We start from the raw sequence: 16,473 nt of genomic DNA on the forward strand, positions 1-16,473 counted from the left end.
TTAACCACAATCCTCCGGCTCAAAGTCCAAAGCTCCAATCTGATGAGCTACCGTGCATGCTATTCGTGTTGGAATAAGTGTATATACTGTATGTAGGTGGGTCTGTAATACAAGCATTAAAATGTATCGTTTTTTTAAAAGTGTGTCGATATCATAAAATAGCAGGTTCTGAGTAACAGAGAAAAATAAGTATTAATAAACCATTAAAGTCATGATTTCAGTGAAAGTGAATAAAACACATAGTTGTTGTAGTGCCTCTAGTGATCATTTCACCTGGAAACTGCAGGAAATTGTACCTGGAGACACATATAACAAGTTTTGCAAAAATGCATATAGAGTCACTATATTGTTCTTAGCGGCCGTTCACAACGAACGCATTTTGTGTCCATCTGCTCACACAGGAGTGGCATGTTTTTTTTAGATGCCTTGATAAGTTAAAGTTCTAGCTTTTCTCTGTGCAACTATGCATTTGGTCTGAACTGCCCCTTATTGTTGAGCCCCAACAGGAACTCTAACTCTGGCCTTTTCTGCCAGTTATCATTAAAATATATGCATCAAGAAATACGCATCTTAGTTGTTCTTAAAAGTTTAGCGAAGAACATACCACACAAATCAACCAGTGTGATTCATTATGACTATATTCAACTTAAAATTCAGTCACGTGTGCTAAATAAGTCAAATGTCTGATAGGTTTATACTCAAAGAACATTTGCTGGCTAGAATCCCAGCTTGGAGAGATTTCCTTCATCTTTGACTTTGTACCCTCAGCCAAATAGGCTGTGGTCATTGACTCGATCACATACAAAAAAAAAAGAGCAGGAAATGGAGCAAATTGTGACTTTCTCTTGCTATTTACACAAAATGAATGTACTTTTTGTACTCTCGCTCTCACAAATCTAATTTTGACTCTCACACAATAATGACTATATAATCATGCACAGTGACGGAAGAATATTTTATTGGGTCTTTACCATTGAGTTCACAGCCCACCAGCTCCATTCTCAGCGTACAGGCTTTACGACACACAATAGGAATGATTTGAACATACTGAGCTATGATTGGAGGGTCAAACAAATTGGTCTTTGTCCCATCGTTGTCCATGTTACCAACAAAGACCTGGGGGAAAAAGTTTGTCTTCATTTAGAAGCTAATCAAACCATATCTACAGATTAATTAAACTAATTATAAAACAACTGAAATTGATTGGCACTTTGATTTAACCTGCTATTAAAATGTGTCGTCATCAGTAAATTCTCACCATATCTTTGTTCTGACCCTCTGGTCTATACATGGTATAGGTTCGCCCGTCCAAGCTTGATGCCACCTTAAAGGCTTTGATGAACTCTGCCGTGCCCATGCGACTGGCACCCTGGGTGATGATGCCAGTGAAACGCATCTTCCTCTGCATGTTGATCTACACACATGAATATCACATAAACAAGCACATACACAAACACAAATGAACAGCTCTTTGGAAAATATTTATTGCTTTAAAATAGTGTGTGTGGGAGAGGAATTTGTATAACTTAAATTATTTCTGCTTTTAAAAATTATGTGTTGAATGGTGAGGTGAACTGAGTCATCTGCCTAACATCTCCTTTTGTGTTCCATGGAATATATAAAATGAAGGCAATTTTCATTTTAGGGTTAACTGTGCATGTAGAGTTTCAACGTTAAAATACTTTGTCCTAAAATCCCAGTTTGATATGAAGGGGCTATAGTAAACTATAAATAAACCATTCATAGGTTGATTTTCCCTCAAAAAAATTGAAAAACTGTAACTCTTGTGGTGATTTCAATGCATCGCTCTGTTTGTCTGGAGCAAAATTATCTGTTTTTCTGACCAATAGCAGAGTGAGTGTTTGGGAATACTGTTTGAAAACAATGACTATTTTGCAATTCCATTTGGGGATGCTAGTGGAAATTACTTCATCTTTAAATAGTAATTTGAACTCTTAACGCACCATACAACTTATTGTCCTATTTATTATAGCAAAAAAGGCTTCTTTATTTTTTTACGTTTTTGAAAGAGGTCTATCTTTGTCACCTCGATCCAGGGATTCTTGTCATGTGTTGCAGACGTCCAGGCATTAACGAGTCCCTTGTTATTCAGTCGGGCCAACTCGGGCCCCCAGCGCTGCAGCCCCAGAATGCCATAGTACACAGAGGAGGCAGAGATCTGAGACTCTGCGATTCCTCCTCCTTCCATCCCCAGCAGAGAGATGCAGCCTAGGGACCAGAGCCAGACATTAACACATATTCACCCACTCAAGAGACAAACAGCCTGACTGTACGACAGACAGATGGATAAACAGTGTGATGACCACATTCACAGGAGAGAGACACAGACAGTGCTGAATGAAGTCACATAGACCAATTTAAAGGTTTTCTAATATGTATAGACAACTATTAGTAAGCCATTGATAGGTTTATTGCACTAAAATTGTAAACACTGTGGCTCTGAAAAACTTTCAAAACATTGCTACATTATCCCGAACAGCCTGACATAGAAGCATTGGCTCAACTAATGGTGTTAGTTTGGGGCAGGACTATCTGTTTGTCCAACCAATGGTAGATGGCAGGAGTATTTAAAAAAAAAAAAAAAAAGAAAATTCTACAGTAAATGAATTTTGTGAGTACTGGCAGCATCCTACTTACGCAGTTGGCAATGCTTTCCAACATAGGGGGAGGGGCATTTACAGGTGAAATCTCCATCAAGATCTCGACAGATGCCTCCATTCTGACAGGGTTGGCCAGCGCAGTCATTCACATCTGCAGAGCACAGGTCATAAGATTTCTGTAAAGCTCTTCCACAGGTGTGAAAAAGCAAAAAACTGGCCTATAAAAGCATAATTCAGCTAAATATTTCTCACTCACCGGCAGCATGCACATGCACGTTTACACACCATATTAAATAAAAGGTTAATTTTAACAAATATTACCTCCAAATTAACTCCAACCAAATCATTTTATTATGTTGGCTTGACAAAGTCAACATACTGTTATTCTACAGACTATGTTTAGGGGTTCCCCCCCCCCCCAAAAAAATTTATCAAAATAACATTTTTTGTACGGCAGTCTATCAAAATCCCATAGACTTCCATTGACAATGTTCAAGCAGGCCAACAGAATGCTCATTAATTCAAACTATAATGTTCAAAAAATTATAACGTAAACAAACACAAATGAGGTCTGCCATATCGTGGCTTTAAGTTACAGTACAAAATCTATCCATCTTTCTGAAGGTTTTATCTGAAGGTCTACTTGACTATCTATATGTCTATCTGTCTGTCTGTCTTTCTGTCAACTTTCAGACAAAGGCTTTGTCAAGCCAACATCAATGTTTGTCTTGACAAATGTATCTCGTTGTCCATGCTAACATTCTAGAATACTTTAACTTTTATAAACACATTCTTATTGCTTAAACAGTTTGCAATTCTGATTTTCCAAATATAATATTTAATTTTTATCATAAAGTTTGCTTTGCAATTTGCAACACAGTATTAACTCTGTATTCACTCTGTATGTCGCGTGCCATATTCCAACTAGATTATTTGGTTTCGAGGGTCAGTGAGTGTTAAGAGCGGTCACAGTCAGCCTGTGTTAGAGTGGCATGACTGATTTCTTATGACCTACATTATGATATAATAATGTAAACACATATATACAGTATTTTATAGTGAAATATGGAGTTAGCTGGCCTGGTTGCGTTTTTTTTCCACTATGGTACGTAACAGATCCGTCTTTTGGCGACGCCGTGAAAGATAAACATTGGAGCGAGTGCTGCGTGCCATGGAGGATGATGACTGCTTTTTTCCCTTGTTTTACTTTGCTAACAAACAGCAAAGACACGGACCATGTCGCAAAAAGGAAAGTAAAGAGAAAAAGGCACGTGGTTTACCATAATTTACTGAGGGCTTTTATTTACCACCAGACATGAACATGCAGAAATGTAAAAGTTTCCAGACTAGCTAAGAAGAATATTTATTGACAAATAATTATATATGTATTTTATGAAAATAGTATATGAGACTATATTGATGTATTCTATTATTAGCTAGTAATCTACATCCCTGATGATAAATGTGTGTAGAAATATTTATGTAGTCTACAATACTAGCTAAACCATTATAATAAAATCATAAAGATACACTAAACGAGTCGGCAAGTACTAAAGCCAATCTACCAGCACGCTTGAGAACAATTGAATATGGTTACTGTGCCGAGAATTCCGGGCCGAGAACGGTTTATAATTGTGCCGTGCCGAACCGTGCCCAAGTGGAAATGCTACTGTAACCGTTCCGTACCATGCTCAGAAAATCTAGTGATCACATGAATGCATATTTTCCACACAATTTTACACTAACACAAAGATCGTATTTAAATATTTTCAATTATATGCACCAATACAATACACAGTAAATAAACAACATTTAACTACACATTTTTACTAAAACACTTTATATGAGAAATGCTTTTATGAGACTTTTATGAACATTTTTGATTGATGATGATGACGCAAATCAATTGTTGAACTATAAATTCATGGAACTTAATTCTAACAATCTTTTTACTATACTGAAGTTTAAATCAGAGACACCATTAAAACTTCTGTCTGAATACTCTTATATTTGCCAATTGCAAGACAAGGAAGGGACACACAGATTTAATGTAAAATCGTGCTCAGTTATGGTAGCAAAATTAATAGGCTTATCAGTTTTTAAAAAGGAGTAGAAAACGCTTCCCTTATTTTCGGTTATTGACATCAAAGTTTGTGCATCCAATCAAACTTTACAGTATTTTGGAAAAAACTCATTTGTCACTTGGTAATATGGCGAATACTAATATAATATTTGGCCCAGTGTTCGTTCCATGTGTTAGGACGGTAAATAAAACTTCTGCTGTTGTTTATGCATTTACAAACTTATCCGTGTCATATTGCTAATTTTTCATATTGCAGGACCTATGCAGATCATGGTAATTGTAATACATTTCAATGCTTGATTTTTAAGGACATTTATTTTTACTTTGCACATCAACACAGCAGAGCACCAGAATTGTTTATTGTGCAAATGTAAAATCTGGGTAAAACCAGAAAACCACTGTTCTAAACAGCCAAGATCCCATGAGCATAATGCCGAAAGAGTTTAGCGAGGAAAAAAGAAAACAAAGACACTAATTAAGAAAAAGCCAGCAATTAGAAAAAAAAAAGAGGTGAAAGAGGGCAAACTGTGACAGAGAAATTAGGTGGGAAAAAAACAGCTCTGATTGAGCAGGGAAAAAAGTAAATTAGACTGTAGTGGCAGAAGGGCACCTCCAATTTTCCTACCAAGCTCCAAATGCAGAAACCAAGCTTTCCATGACTGCTCCACTACCTCTTTAACTTTTGTCGCAAACACACTCCTAACAAAAAGAGACTCTGCAGTTAAACCATACAGCAGGTTTCTGCCCATTTCAATCAGTGCAGTTAATGTGACCAGTACTCCACTGTGTAAAAGCTTTTGACACAGATTTCACAGCCTCTTGCAGAGCTTTCAGACCAATTTCATGCTGTCAGTGAAACATTTCTGCCAACTGAGAGCCGAGAACATGTGTGGACATTTACTTTGCCTCCTCCACTTGCATTTTACCCCAGCAACAGAGCCAGTCTGTGACAGCGTGGGTGTGCTACACTACAGTCATATTTTAATTTGTGCTGGCACTATGTTTGGCACTAAACTAAAACTATGCAGTGTGTGTGCACTCATAGTCAACAATATTTGCCATCAACCGAGCATGATTTAGATGTCTCCCTGTGGAATTAAGAAGATTCTAAACAGTAAATTCCAGGGCATCACTGTTCTAATCTAGCCACATTCCAGCCACATTTAGCATTGGAGTGTATGCCCACATGCTTAATTAAACCCAGTCAAAACATTATAACCCTCCCATCAAGCGTGAGAAAACTGGCACTGAAGCCATAAGGTCCACCATAATTAGTGAGAAAGTGAGGGAATCTATGTGGTTAGCTAAATGATCTGTGATGTCTTAAATGTATAGTGCGGAAAAGCAACATTCAACTATGGCAGGATCTTTTTTGCAAATGCATTCTTCAAAATAATAAATAAAATACTGTGGAAAATGAAAATGGTATGTTACCAATTAGGCAAGTCTTTAAAGTCAGTAAGAAATTAAAACACCATATTTACATTCTTAAAATTACACTCCAGAATTCTGGGCAATCTAATGGCATCTGTGGTTGAAAAATAAAATTGCATGTTATTTGCTGGGGAATATTGTTTTGTTTTATTACATCATGCACCTATAATCTCCAGTGTTGAGTTTAATCTGATTACAAAGTAATAAATTACTGTAATCTAATACTGTAATAATGTAATCTAATTACTAAATACAAAAAGAAGTGTAACATTACATTTTAAATTCTTGGACTCATAATATAGTTACTGACTGATAATTACTTAGTAACTAGGTGATTACATTAAGTACATTACTTGGGTTACACATATTTCTAAAGTAATATTGTTTATGTCTAATAAATGTAAAAAATAAATTCACATTCATATACACATCTGTTTGTATTACTGAAGGTTACAGCTAAAGGGTGTGCGACAATAAACGAGAAGGAAATATAGGTATCATGTTGAATTCATTGAGTGAAAAAAAAAAACATTCCGTGAAGCAGTGGTGTAACTACAGGGAGGGCAGATAAACAACAGGTCACCAGGTCAGTGGGTCACCCCCCCGGAAGAAAAATGTTACGGCACTGCTGTGAAGTGTTTTGAAAAAGTAACTTAAAAGTAATTAATAATGTGATTACTTTTCAATGAAGTAATCAGTAAAGTAACCCATTACAATTTAAGAGAAATAATTAGTAATTTGTAGTGAATTTCTTTTTTAAAATAAATTACCCAACATTGGTGATCACCATATCAGAGCAGATTTGACTCTGGTGTATCTGATAGTAAACAGAAAGACAAGAGGTGTGTCCCAAACCGCACACTTCTGCACTATTTTAGGTCACTTTGAAGTGTAAGTAGTATAGTAGTATGTTTTCACTGAAAATGCAACAAAAATAATTTTACTATGAGTACCCAGATGATGCACTTTTTCAACCGTCAAAATGGAGTGTGGAATATTGGACACTTCGTGCACTCAGCGCACGCAGCTTGCCGTACTTAGCGGAAGGGGCAGAGTTGCAGGCAGCAATGGTGATCTGGCAAAACAATTGTAAATAATGGAGAATATGACAATTAGCGAAACTTCTGTGAAGACAGCACCTTACAAAAGTGAGTTAAATGCTTTACCATCATACCATGATGTGTGAATACAGCATCGACAGACCTGGGACTTATGCAAGGATCCTATTTGTGGACTTCAGTTCAGCCTTCAATCCCATCATGCCTGATCTTCTCTCAACCAAACTGACCCAGCTCTCCGTGCCCACCCCAATCTGTCGATAGATCACCAGCTTTCTGACAGATAGGCAGCAACTAGTGAGACTGGGGAAACTCATATACGGGACCCTCACTATTAGCATTGGTGCTCCTCAGGGATGCGTTCGCTCCTCAGGGATGCATTCTCTCTCCACTGCTCTTCCCCCTGTACACAAACTACTGCACTGCAAAAGACCCCACTGTCAAGCTCCTGAAGTTTGCAGATGACACCACGGTCATCTGCCTCATCCGCAACGGTGACAAGTCTGCATACAGATGGGAGGTTGATCAGCAGGCTGTCTGGTGTGGTCACAACAACCTTGAGATGAACATGCTCAAAAGAGTGGAGATGATAGTGGACTTCAGGGGAAATTCCCACCCCCCCATCTCTCAGGACCTGAAGTGGGATACCCACATAGACTCCACTGTGAAGAAGGCTCAGCAAAGGTTGTACTTCCTTCACCAGCTGAGGAAGTTCAACCTGCCATAGGAGCTGCTGACACAGTTCTACCCAGCCGTCATTGAGTCTGTCCTGTGTACATCTATAACAGTCTGGTTTGGTTCAGTCACCAAATCAGACAGAAGGAAACTACAACAGACAGTCAGGACTGCTGAGAGGATTATTGGTGCCCCCCTACCCACCCTCCAAGACCTGTACGTCTCCAGAGTGAGGAAACGTGCAGGTAGAATCCCTCTGGACCCCACATACCCTGCCCACTTCCTCTTTGAAATGTTGCCCTCTGGCCAACGCTACAGAGCACTGAGCACCAGGACAGCCAGGCACAAGAACAGTTTTTACCCTCAGGCCATATTCCTCATGAATAATTAAACTGCCTCAGGACTCCCCATAGTGCAATAATCAAAATACAAATCTCATATACATATGTAAATTCACATATTTAATTCCATAACTGTACATACCCCTACCCTGCACATACATTACCATTTGCATATGTACATACGCCATTCTGTGTCCTATTATTTGTATGTCTATTTATACTCTTACCTTGTTTTATATTCTGTGTCTCACTGTAATGTTCTGTGTGCACTTGTTTCTCCTGTCACCAAAAAGATTCCTTGTATGTAAGCTCATTCTGATTCTGATCCTGAATATGTACACTGGCGGCCAAAAATTTGGAATAATGTACAGATTTTGCTGTTTTGGAAGGAAATTGTTACTTTAATTCAGGAAAGTGGCATTCAGCTGATCACAAAGTATAGTCAGGACATTACTGATGTAAAAAACAGCACCATCACTATTTGAAAAAAGTATTTTTTGATCAAATCTAGACAGGCCCCATTTCCAGCAGTCATCACTCCAACACCTTGAGTAATCTTGCTAAATTGCTAATTTGGTACCAGAAAATCACGTGCCATTATATCAAACACAGTTGAAAGCTATTTGGTTCATTAAATGAAGCTTAATATTGTCTTTGTGTTTGTTTTTGAGTTGCCACAGTATGCAATAGACTGGTATGTCTTAAGGTCAATATTAGGTCAAAAATGGCAAAAAAGAAACAGCTTTCTCTAGAAACTCATCAGTCAATCATTGTTTTGAGGAATGAAGGCTATACAATGCTTGAAATTGCCAAAAAACTGAAGATTTCATACAATGATGTACACTACAGTCTTCAAAGACAAAGGACAACTGACTCTAACAAGGACAGAAAGAGATGTGGAAAGCCAGATGTACAACTAAACAAGAGGACATCAGAGTCTCTGAGAAATAGAAGCCTCACATGTCCTCAGCTGACAGCTTCATTGAACTCTACCCACTCAACACCAGTTTCATGTACAACAGTAAAGAGAAGACTCAGGGGTGCAGGCCTTATGGGAAGAATTGCAAAGAAAGTCACTTTTGAAACAGAAAAACAAAACAAAAAGGTTAGAGTGGGCAAAGAAACACAGACATTGGACAACAGATAATTGGAAAAGAGTGTTATGGATCTTAACCCCATTGAGCATTTGTGTGATCAGCTGGACTGTAAGGTGTGTGAGAAGTGCCCGACAAGACAGCCACATCTATGGCAAGTGCTACAGGAAGCGTGGGGTGAAATGTCACCTGAGTATCTGGACAAACTGACAGCTAGAATGCCAAGGATCTGCAAAGCTGTCATTGCTGCACGTGGAGGATTTTTTGATGAGAACTCTTTGAAGTAGTTTAAGAAGTTCTGAAAATTGTTTTCAAACTGTAATAGAAATTTTTCAAGTTATTAATATCCTGACTATACATTGTGATCAGTTGAATGCCACTTTGGTGAATAAAGTACCAATTTTTTTCCATAAGAGCAAAATCTGTACATTATTCCAAACTTTTGGCCGCCAGTATATTTTATTGAGATACACAGTAAGTGTTGAACTGAGGGTGAATAGCGCACTAAAGCTAGCAACAACAAAACGCTTGGGTTTGAAATGTCACATCTGTCACCTGTTAAACGGCGAACGCTTCCATTTGGGACGATACTACACTTTGAGTGCATAGTACATTTTGTAAGTGTATAGTGTAATTTGGGACACACCTAAGACATACAGCATATTTGAAAAATGTATTGTCTGACCCAAGAAAATAGCACATTATCTGCTGCGGGACCTTCTTTTTTCACAAACATGACGTAAACTTGATCCTCCTCTGAAACTGCTTTTCTTTACGGCTGACTTCAACAAGCTCTGTTATTTTCATTCGGAAATACGTCACAATTTGAAAACAAAATAGGTTACAAAAGCAGTTTCTTGTTGATTTTAAAAGAATAATCATTGCACCAGCTGTGCATTTCCATAACAGAGTAACGTCATTTGTTTAGAATGTGCGAGTATCGTTGTCATAGTTCTCTTGATGGGACTGTGTTAGAGGCTGAGTTGCTGTGACTTAGCTGTTTGTTTGCAGTGGTGTTTTGTGCTGCGGGTTGAAGGTCTGTTTGCCCCTCAGTCAACAGCAGATGACAGTAAAGATTGAAGCAGCTTTCTGCTGTGTTAACAGTTGCATCTGTTAACATAGCAAAGTTATCATCCATCTGCCCTCATTATATTCCGAAGAGCTTCTGGGATTGACGTAGACCATGGTACTTGGTGAAATAATTAGTCACACATTTCTGAAGGGCACAGCTGCATGTGATCCGTTCTCCTTACTGTGCAAAAGAACCTCTTCTAATAAAGTGCTTCTGCAATAAAGTATCTAAAATGTGTTTGCATCAGAGCTATGACTTGCCCAAGTTAATAAAAGTCAAAAAAGCTAGCCAAAAAAAAATAAAATAAAAAAAAAAACATTTAGGTTCTGTTCTAAAACCTAGTAAGATCCCAAAACCTGAATGATATTTATTAAATTAGATGAATGAAAATGATGATAAAAAGTAAAAATGTAATAAAAATGAACCATTTTACCCCAAATTTGTGTGCTTTTAAGTATTTTTATGCACATCAGGGTGTTGTGGTGTTAGCTTAGCAACATGCTAATGTCAGACTTTATTGAAATCAATTGCGAGTTGAGTCTCCAACACCATTTCAGTTAGCATGCTGCCTTAGAATACAGCTCCCTGTGTAGGCAGTACAGTAGACTGCAAGGCATCTCATAAGGTTTTGTAAAAGAGCCTTATTGATAGGCAAATTGATAACAGTTTGGATGATTATGACTCACTGTTCTGGCAGTGGATTCCATCAAAACCTATTGGACACTTGCACACGTATTCGCTGAAGACATCTCCTCTTCGTGAGTTGGCAATGATCTCACAGACACCGTCATTTTTACAGGGGTTAGGGTTGCAAGGCCCTGAGAACAAAGGTCACATGAGAAAAGATCAGCGTATGACATCAGCCACAGCTGTAATAGACACAAGTAACCATTTGGCTTTACACCTATGCTTTCCAATGTAAAATATAAATAATTGATAAGATAGTTACCAATCTCAGTCTCGTTGCAGGTGTTTCCAGTGAAGCCGTCGGTGCAGATGCAAATAAAGGAATCTTTCCCATCTCCCGTCACACAAGTTCCTCCATTCAGACACACATTCACCTCACAGTTGTCAGCTGAGAGAAGATAGAAAGACAGTGGATATAATATTATATCCATTATTGACTTTATATTCCACAAAATTCAACTGGTTTAGTCTAACACCCTGTCTACACCGGATGTGAGCGGCGTGTTGCGTCAAAAGTAATAGAACTCCATTATAATCAATGATGTCTATACTGGAAGCGTCCAATGCTGCACGTCCATTGCGCCGACAATAAACGGATGTCCTGTTCCATTTTATGCTGCACACGCTGGCGGTACTACACAAATTAAAAGGTTTAGAACGTTCACGTCAATGAATCTTATGTAGACAGCCTCGAGCCATTATGGCGCATCTCATCAACGGACGCACCCGGTGTAGACAGGGTGAAAGTCATCTTGGTAATGTCCCCGGGAAGCTATTTTCTATGTAGATAATGAAGAAAGACAAATCTCCAAAAATGATTGTCAGGATCAGGTTTCAAATTTAAATTCAGCGATAAAATCTGACATCAACAGTTTCAAAATTGTAGTTTCTTTAGATCACATCATGCTAGGAAAAACTGTCTTTTTTAGGATGGTCAAGTTAATGCATAAATGCGTTCTCGAGTAAATAACCTGGATCAAGAGGCAACTGGCTATTTTAACAGAAAGACCAGACTTCTGTTCGTACAGTCGCTATATTGAGCATTATGATTTTTTGTGGTCTGTCTCGTCCACCTTATAATGTCTTTGGTTTAGTTCAGCATCATTATTTGAATTTTCTGATAGGATGTTTCTATGGTTACAAACACAATGAAATTATAAGACTGAGAATGTTTTGTTTGCTTCAAACAAGCAAGTAGACCACACATTGGGTTCACAGTGTGGTTTTGTTTTTGTTAGGGCTGGATGAGGTGGATACAGTCCAAACTGCTGACAGGGCAGTAGCATTATGACAAACTACCATAGATGTTTTATTGAGGACTGAAGCCCTGTGGTCTATAGTCAAATGGTTAGCCTATAGCCAAATAACTTATTGAAATAGCCTTTAGTTCACATTACAGCCATGGACCGTGATTTGCTATTTGCTAATGCTAGTCTGATGTAGGTGGGTTTATGGGTAGGGAAATGTTCATTTTAGAGAGCATCTGATTGGACAAAATGAATTAGAGCAAGATGAGTCATCAATATTCTTACTCCATTTCCCAGGAAAATTAAATCTAAAGTTGCTAAAAGTTAATTTTGTCAACTTTTAGGAAAACACTAGCATAATGATGGCATCAAAGTACGAAGATTCCTTTAAATACTATAAATACTTCGATTACTAAACTGCACCTCTAGCATTTTTTAAGTACATACTGAATGGAAGACCAAGGAAATCCATCCTCTCACTGTCTTTCGAGCTATTGCCATCTTAAAGTTTAATTTTAGGCCCACAGATATGGGCCCTGAATTTGCAGAGTTACAACGTTCCAAAATTGGAGCTGGCTTCCCACAACTCTGTGTAAATGACACCTCGGTGAGACACTTATCGGTGTGTCCTCCTCTGGCGCCAATCCAAAATACCACAACAGAAACACTCAACATAGTTTAGTCGAGGTGAACGGCACTTGAAATAATAATTAGCCCAACCATCATGGGGCTTTACTGCAGGGTTCAACAGTGTGAACTGTGTATCACATCAAGACATTTGGAGAACGGTCTTCACTAATTGTGATAAAAGGCAACGGCTTTCACACTCAGGGTTGGAGCCTCTGAGATAGCAATAACATCTCGGCCTGCATAAACAGAAACCTTATCCAAACGCTTGCCTGGTTTATCTTTAGAATGGAATGTATCCTCCTTTGAACACTATTCCAGAAGGCTAAAAGCACAATCCTCCTAATTCTGTCAATAAGACACCTTTGGAAAAGCATTTTTATTACCTCATCTTTGACAGAATATGTCAGGAACAAATTATTTAGCACCTCAAACCAACCTGTCCATCTCTGATAAGCACAGAAAACACCAGAGGAACAGAAACTGTTTCGTTCTTGTCAATAGCTTGAAGGATTCAGAGTCAACAAAAGTGGTTGTCATTGAACAGTTACGACAAGACTGACATGGGGAAGTGGAGCATTTAAAGTAATTCATAGCAATTCATAGAGGATTAATAACTTTAAACACAAATGTAATGGGGTAAGGTGGGCAAGGAGGAGGCAGGAACCAGCTGAACAGTCAACATAAACTTTAATGACAGAAATGAACTTAAAACAACATAAAACAAACATAAACATAAACACAGCGGCCGCGTGTGTCTCTCTCTCTCTGGAACTGGCGTCTCCAGCTCCCCTTTATCTCTTTCTCCCACTGATTAGTTGACTCAGCACTGGCCATGCACCCTCACGGCCCGGTCACGCTGTCCTCCTCATCAAAACAACTTTAAATGGCTTGATTTAGTTTCCATTGAAATGGAAACTGTGAATAGAAACTGCTTCTGTCCATCTGGATGGAATGTTTTTGGGGCTTTAGCAAGGTGCTGGCATGGGCAGATGCCCTTTCGGACAGAAGTACAAATAATCCAAATACAACTAAACACTATTCAACCTAATATTTCTCTTCTAAACCATACCTGATTATATCTACAGTAGAGTCCAAAAGTCAACGTTGAAAATCTGGGATTCGAAATCTGATTTAAACCCAGAACTAAACAGAAACTTTCAGGATTTAGAAACAAAGAAACGTTTATGACATAAAATTAATAAGTACTATTTTTGAGTCACTAACCAAATAAGCAAATTTGTATCATTGACCATTTTAACAGTTTTATACAAAAGTTCAGATTTTCATGCTTTCAATGAAGCACATGCTCTTTGAAACATTCTTAAATCATGCTAGATAACATGGAACATCAAGCTTTGAATTTGTACAAACTTGTGTATTCTACTCCAGCTGGAACGCATGCTGTCATTAAAGCAAATTCATGACATACTGAATAAAATCAGAAATTCATGTAAAATGTTCAAGTTAAGTTCTCACAAATTGCTACGCTGAAAATGTATTTGTAATTAATTAGAAAATTGGACCGTACTGCATAAAAACTAAATAAATAGCCAAAAAAATTATAGACTATCATCTACAGTATATTCAGTACATACACATCAAAATAGCACACCATGTATCATCCTACAGCTACCAGCTATACCTAACCTCGTTTAAAAACAGATCGTAATATGACATTAAAGTCTATAGGCTATGTTCTGGAAGGCCATTAGACAGAAACGAATGCATCAGCTGAACGCAGAGCTGTTTGATAAAGTGAAACTTCTGATTAGTGTCTCATCAGCTGAGCTGGCCTTTTGATCAGCAAAAGCTGCATAATGAGAGTGTGAGCGGATTATTCCCATAGGTTTTTGGATAGATGGCTTTAGGCACTATAGTATATCACATGCTCTGTTTTTGAGTTAAACGTGTAGGCAGGCAGTTGTGGGAGTGTCCGCTGCTCTCTCACAAATGAGGCACGAAAACAGGGACAAAGAGGGCAAAAAACAAGTGGGCAGTGCCGAGCCAGCTCAGAAAATGAGTAATAGCTGACATGCTATTGGGCTGATCCCCAATATGGCAAAAACTTTTTAACATTCATTTGACTCTGATGTTGACGTCCCAGAAAATGTGCAGGCTTAAAGGGAAAATTCACCCAAAATGAACATTCTGTCATTATTTACTCACCCTCATGACCTTCCAAACCCATTCACCTTTTTTTTCCTGTGAGACACAAAAATAAAAATGTTCAAGAATATACTGGTTGCTCTTTTCAATGCAATTATAATAAATGGGTCCTAGAGCGTTCAAGCATCAAAAAGGACGCAAAAGTGTCTGTGACGAGGAGGAGGGCGGGCCATGAGGACACACGGCCAGCATTGAATCAGGCTAATCAGCCGGGAGAGGGGGGATACAGACGAGCTGGAGGCACCAGTTCGAGAGGGAGATGTACGTGGCCATGCTGCATGCGTGTGTGTTTATGTTTGTTTTATGTTGAGTTTGACATTAAGACTTTATGTTCACTGTTCAACCGGTTCCCGCCTCCTCCTTGCCTGACCCTGAACTGTTACAGTGTCATAAAAGTGGCCCATACGACTTGTATTCATTGTAGTCCTCTGAAGCCACATACTGCAAAAGCTTTTGTTGAGAAACAGAACAAAAAAGTCATTATGAATTCAAGAACCGGATCACCAAATCAACTGATTCACTGAAAAGATCAAAAGAATGATTTGTTAGGGGGGCTGGGTAGCTCAGCAAGTAAAGACGCTGACTACCACATCTGGAGTCGCACGTTTGAATCCAGGGCGTGCTGAGTGACTCCATGCAGAGAATAGTGTGAAGCCTCCACACGTGCTAGGTATCCGTGGTAACGCACTCAACAAGCCGTGGATTGATGGTCTCAGACGCGGAGGCAACTGAGATTCATCCTCCGCCACCCGGATGATGATTTGATCACAAATTGGACATTGGTACTTCTCCCATAAACATGCCAAAGACAGCACACAACGTGGATGTCAAGATTTTCAGTGAATAACAACTTATATTTCTAATTGTTCATGCCACAATATGAATTTTCAGAATTTTCATTTTTGGATGAACTATTCCTTTTAATTTTGGGAACAACTCAAAGTAAAAAGTCTAAACATTTCATGTGCTTATTACGATTATTGTTTGTCAAAAGGTCAGAGGAAACTTAAAAGGCAGAATAAAATGGTTTAACTAAATTTGCCTTAAATGAAAACAAATTACAAAACAAAGCAAAACCACACACTCTCTCATTTCATGTATCTGGGATGCCACTTGTGCACGTCTTACAATGAATTAAATGATGACATGAACAGCAATCTTGAGTATAACAGTTTTATAATAACTAGTAACACAAAGGTATGGAAGGGCTTTTAGAAATGAGTCATCGGCACGAGGTGTCATTCAGCAAAAATCTGCTGAGCAGATCACGAACATTTGGCCAACAAAGAAAACTTGACATTCATATTAGGAACAGGTGCAAAACAAAAAATAACAGACTGCAGGACAACCAAAACACTGCACATG

General features: G+C 38.4%; 1 protein-coding gene across 1 annotated transcript in view; it reads right to left on the reverse strand.

Moving 5' to 3' along the window:
• mfge8b (milk fat globule EGF and factor V/VIII domain containing b) overlaps positions 1-16,473 on the reverse strand; it is a 35,450-nt gene that overhangs the window by 8,242 nt on the left and 10,735 nt on the right. The window contains exons 2-7 of the mRNA XM_051692233.1: positions 11,328-11,453; positions 11,065-11,196; positions 2,659-2,772; positions 2,048-2,229; positions 1,259-1,414; positions 972-1,116 (exon numbers count right to left, since the gene is read on the reverse strand). Of these exons, the coding sequence (XP_051548193.1) occupies positions 972-1,116; positions 1,259-1,414; positions 2,048-2,229; positions 2,659-2,772; positions 11,065-11,196; positions 11,328-11,453 (855 nt within the window). The remainder of the gene's footprint in view (positions 1-971; positions 1,117-1,258; positions 1,415-2,047; positions 2,230-2,658; positions 2,773-11,064; positions 11,197-11,327; positions 11,454-16,473) is intronic.

This window comes from Myxocyprinus asiaticus, chromosome 48 (assembly GCF_019703515.2).
Source record: "Myxocyprinus asiaticus isolate MX2 ecotype Aquarium Trade chromosome 48, UBuf_Myxa_2, whole genome shotgun sequence".
In the NCBI taxonomy this organism is placed as follows: Eukaryota; Metazoa; Chordata; class Actinopteri; order Cypriniformes; family Catostomidae; genus Myxocyprinus; species Myxocyprinus asiaticus.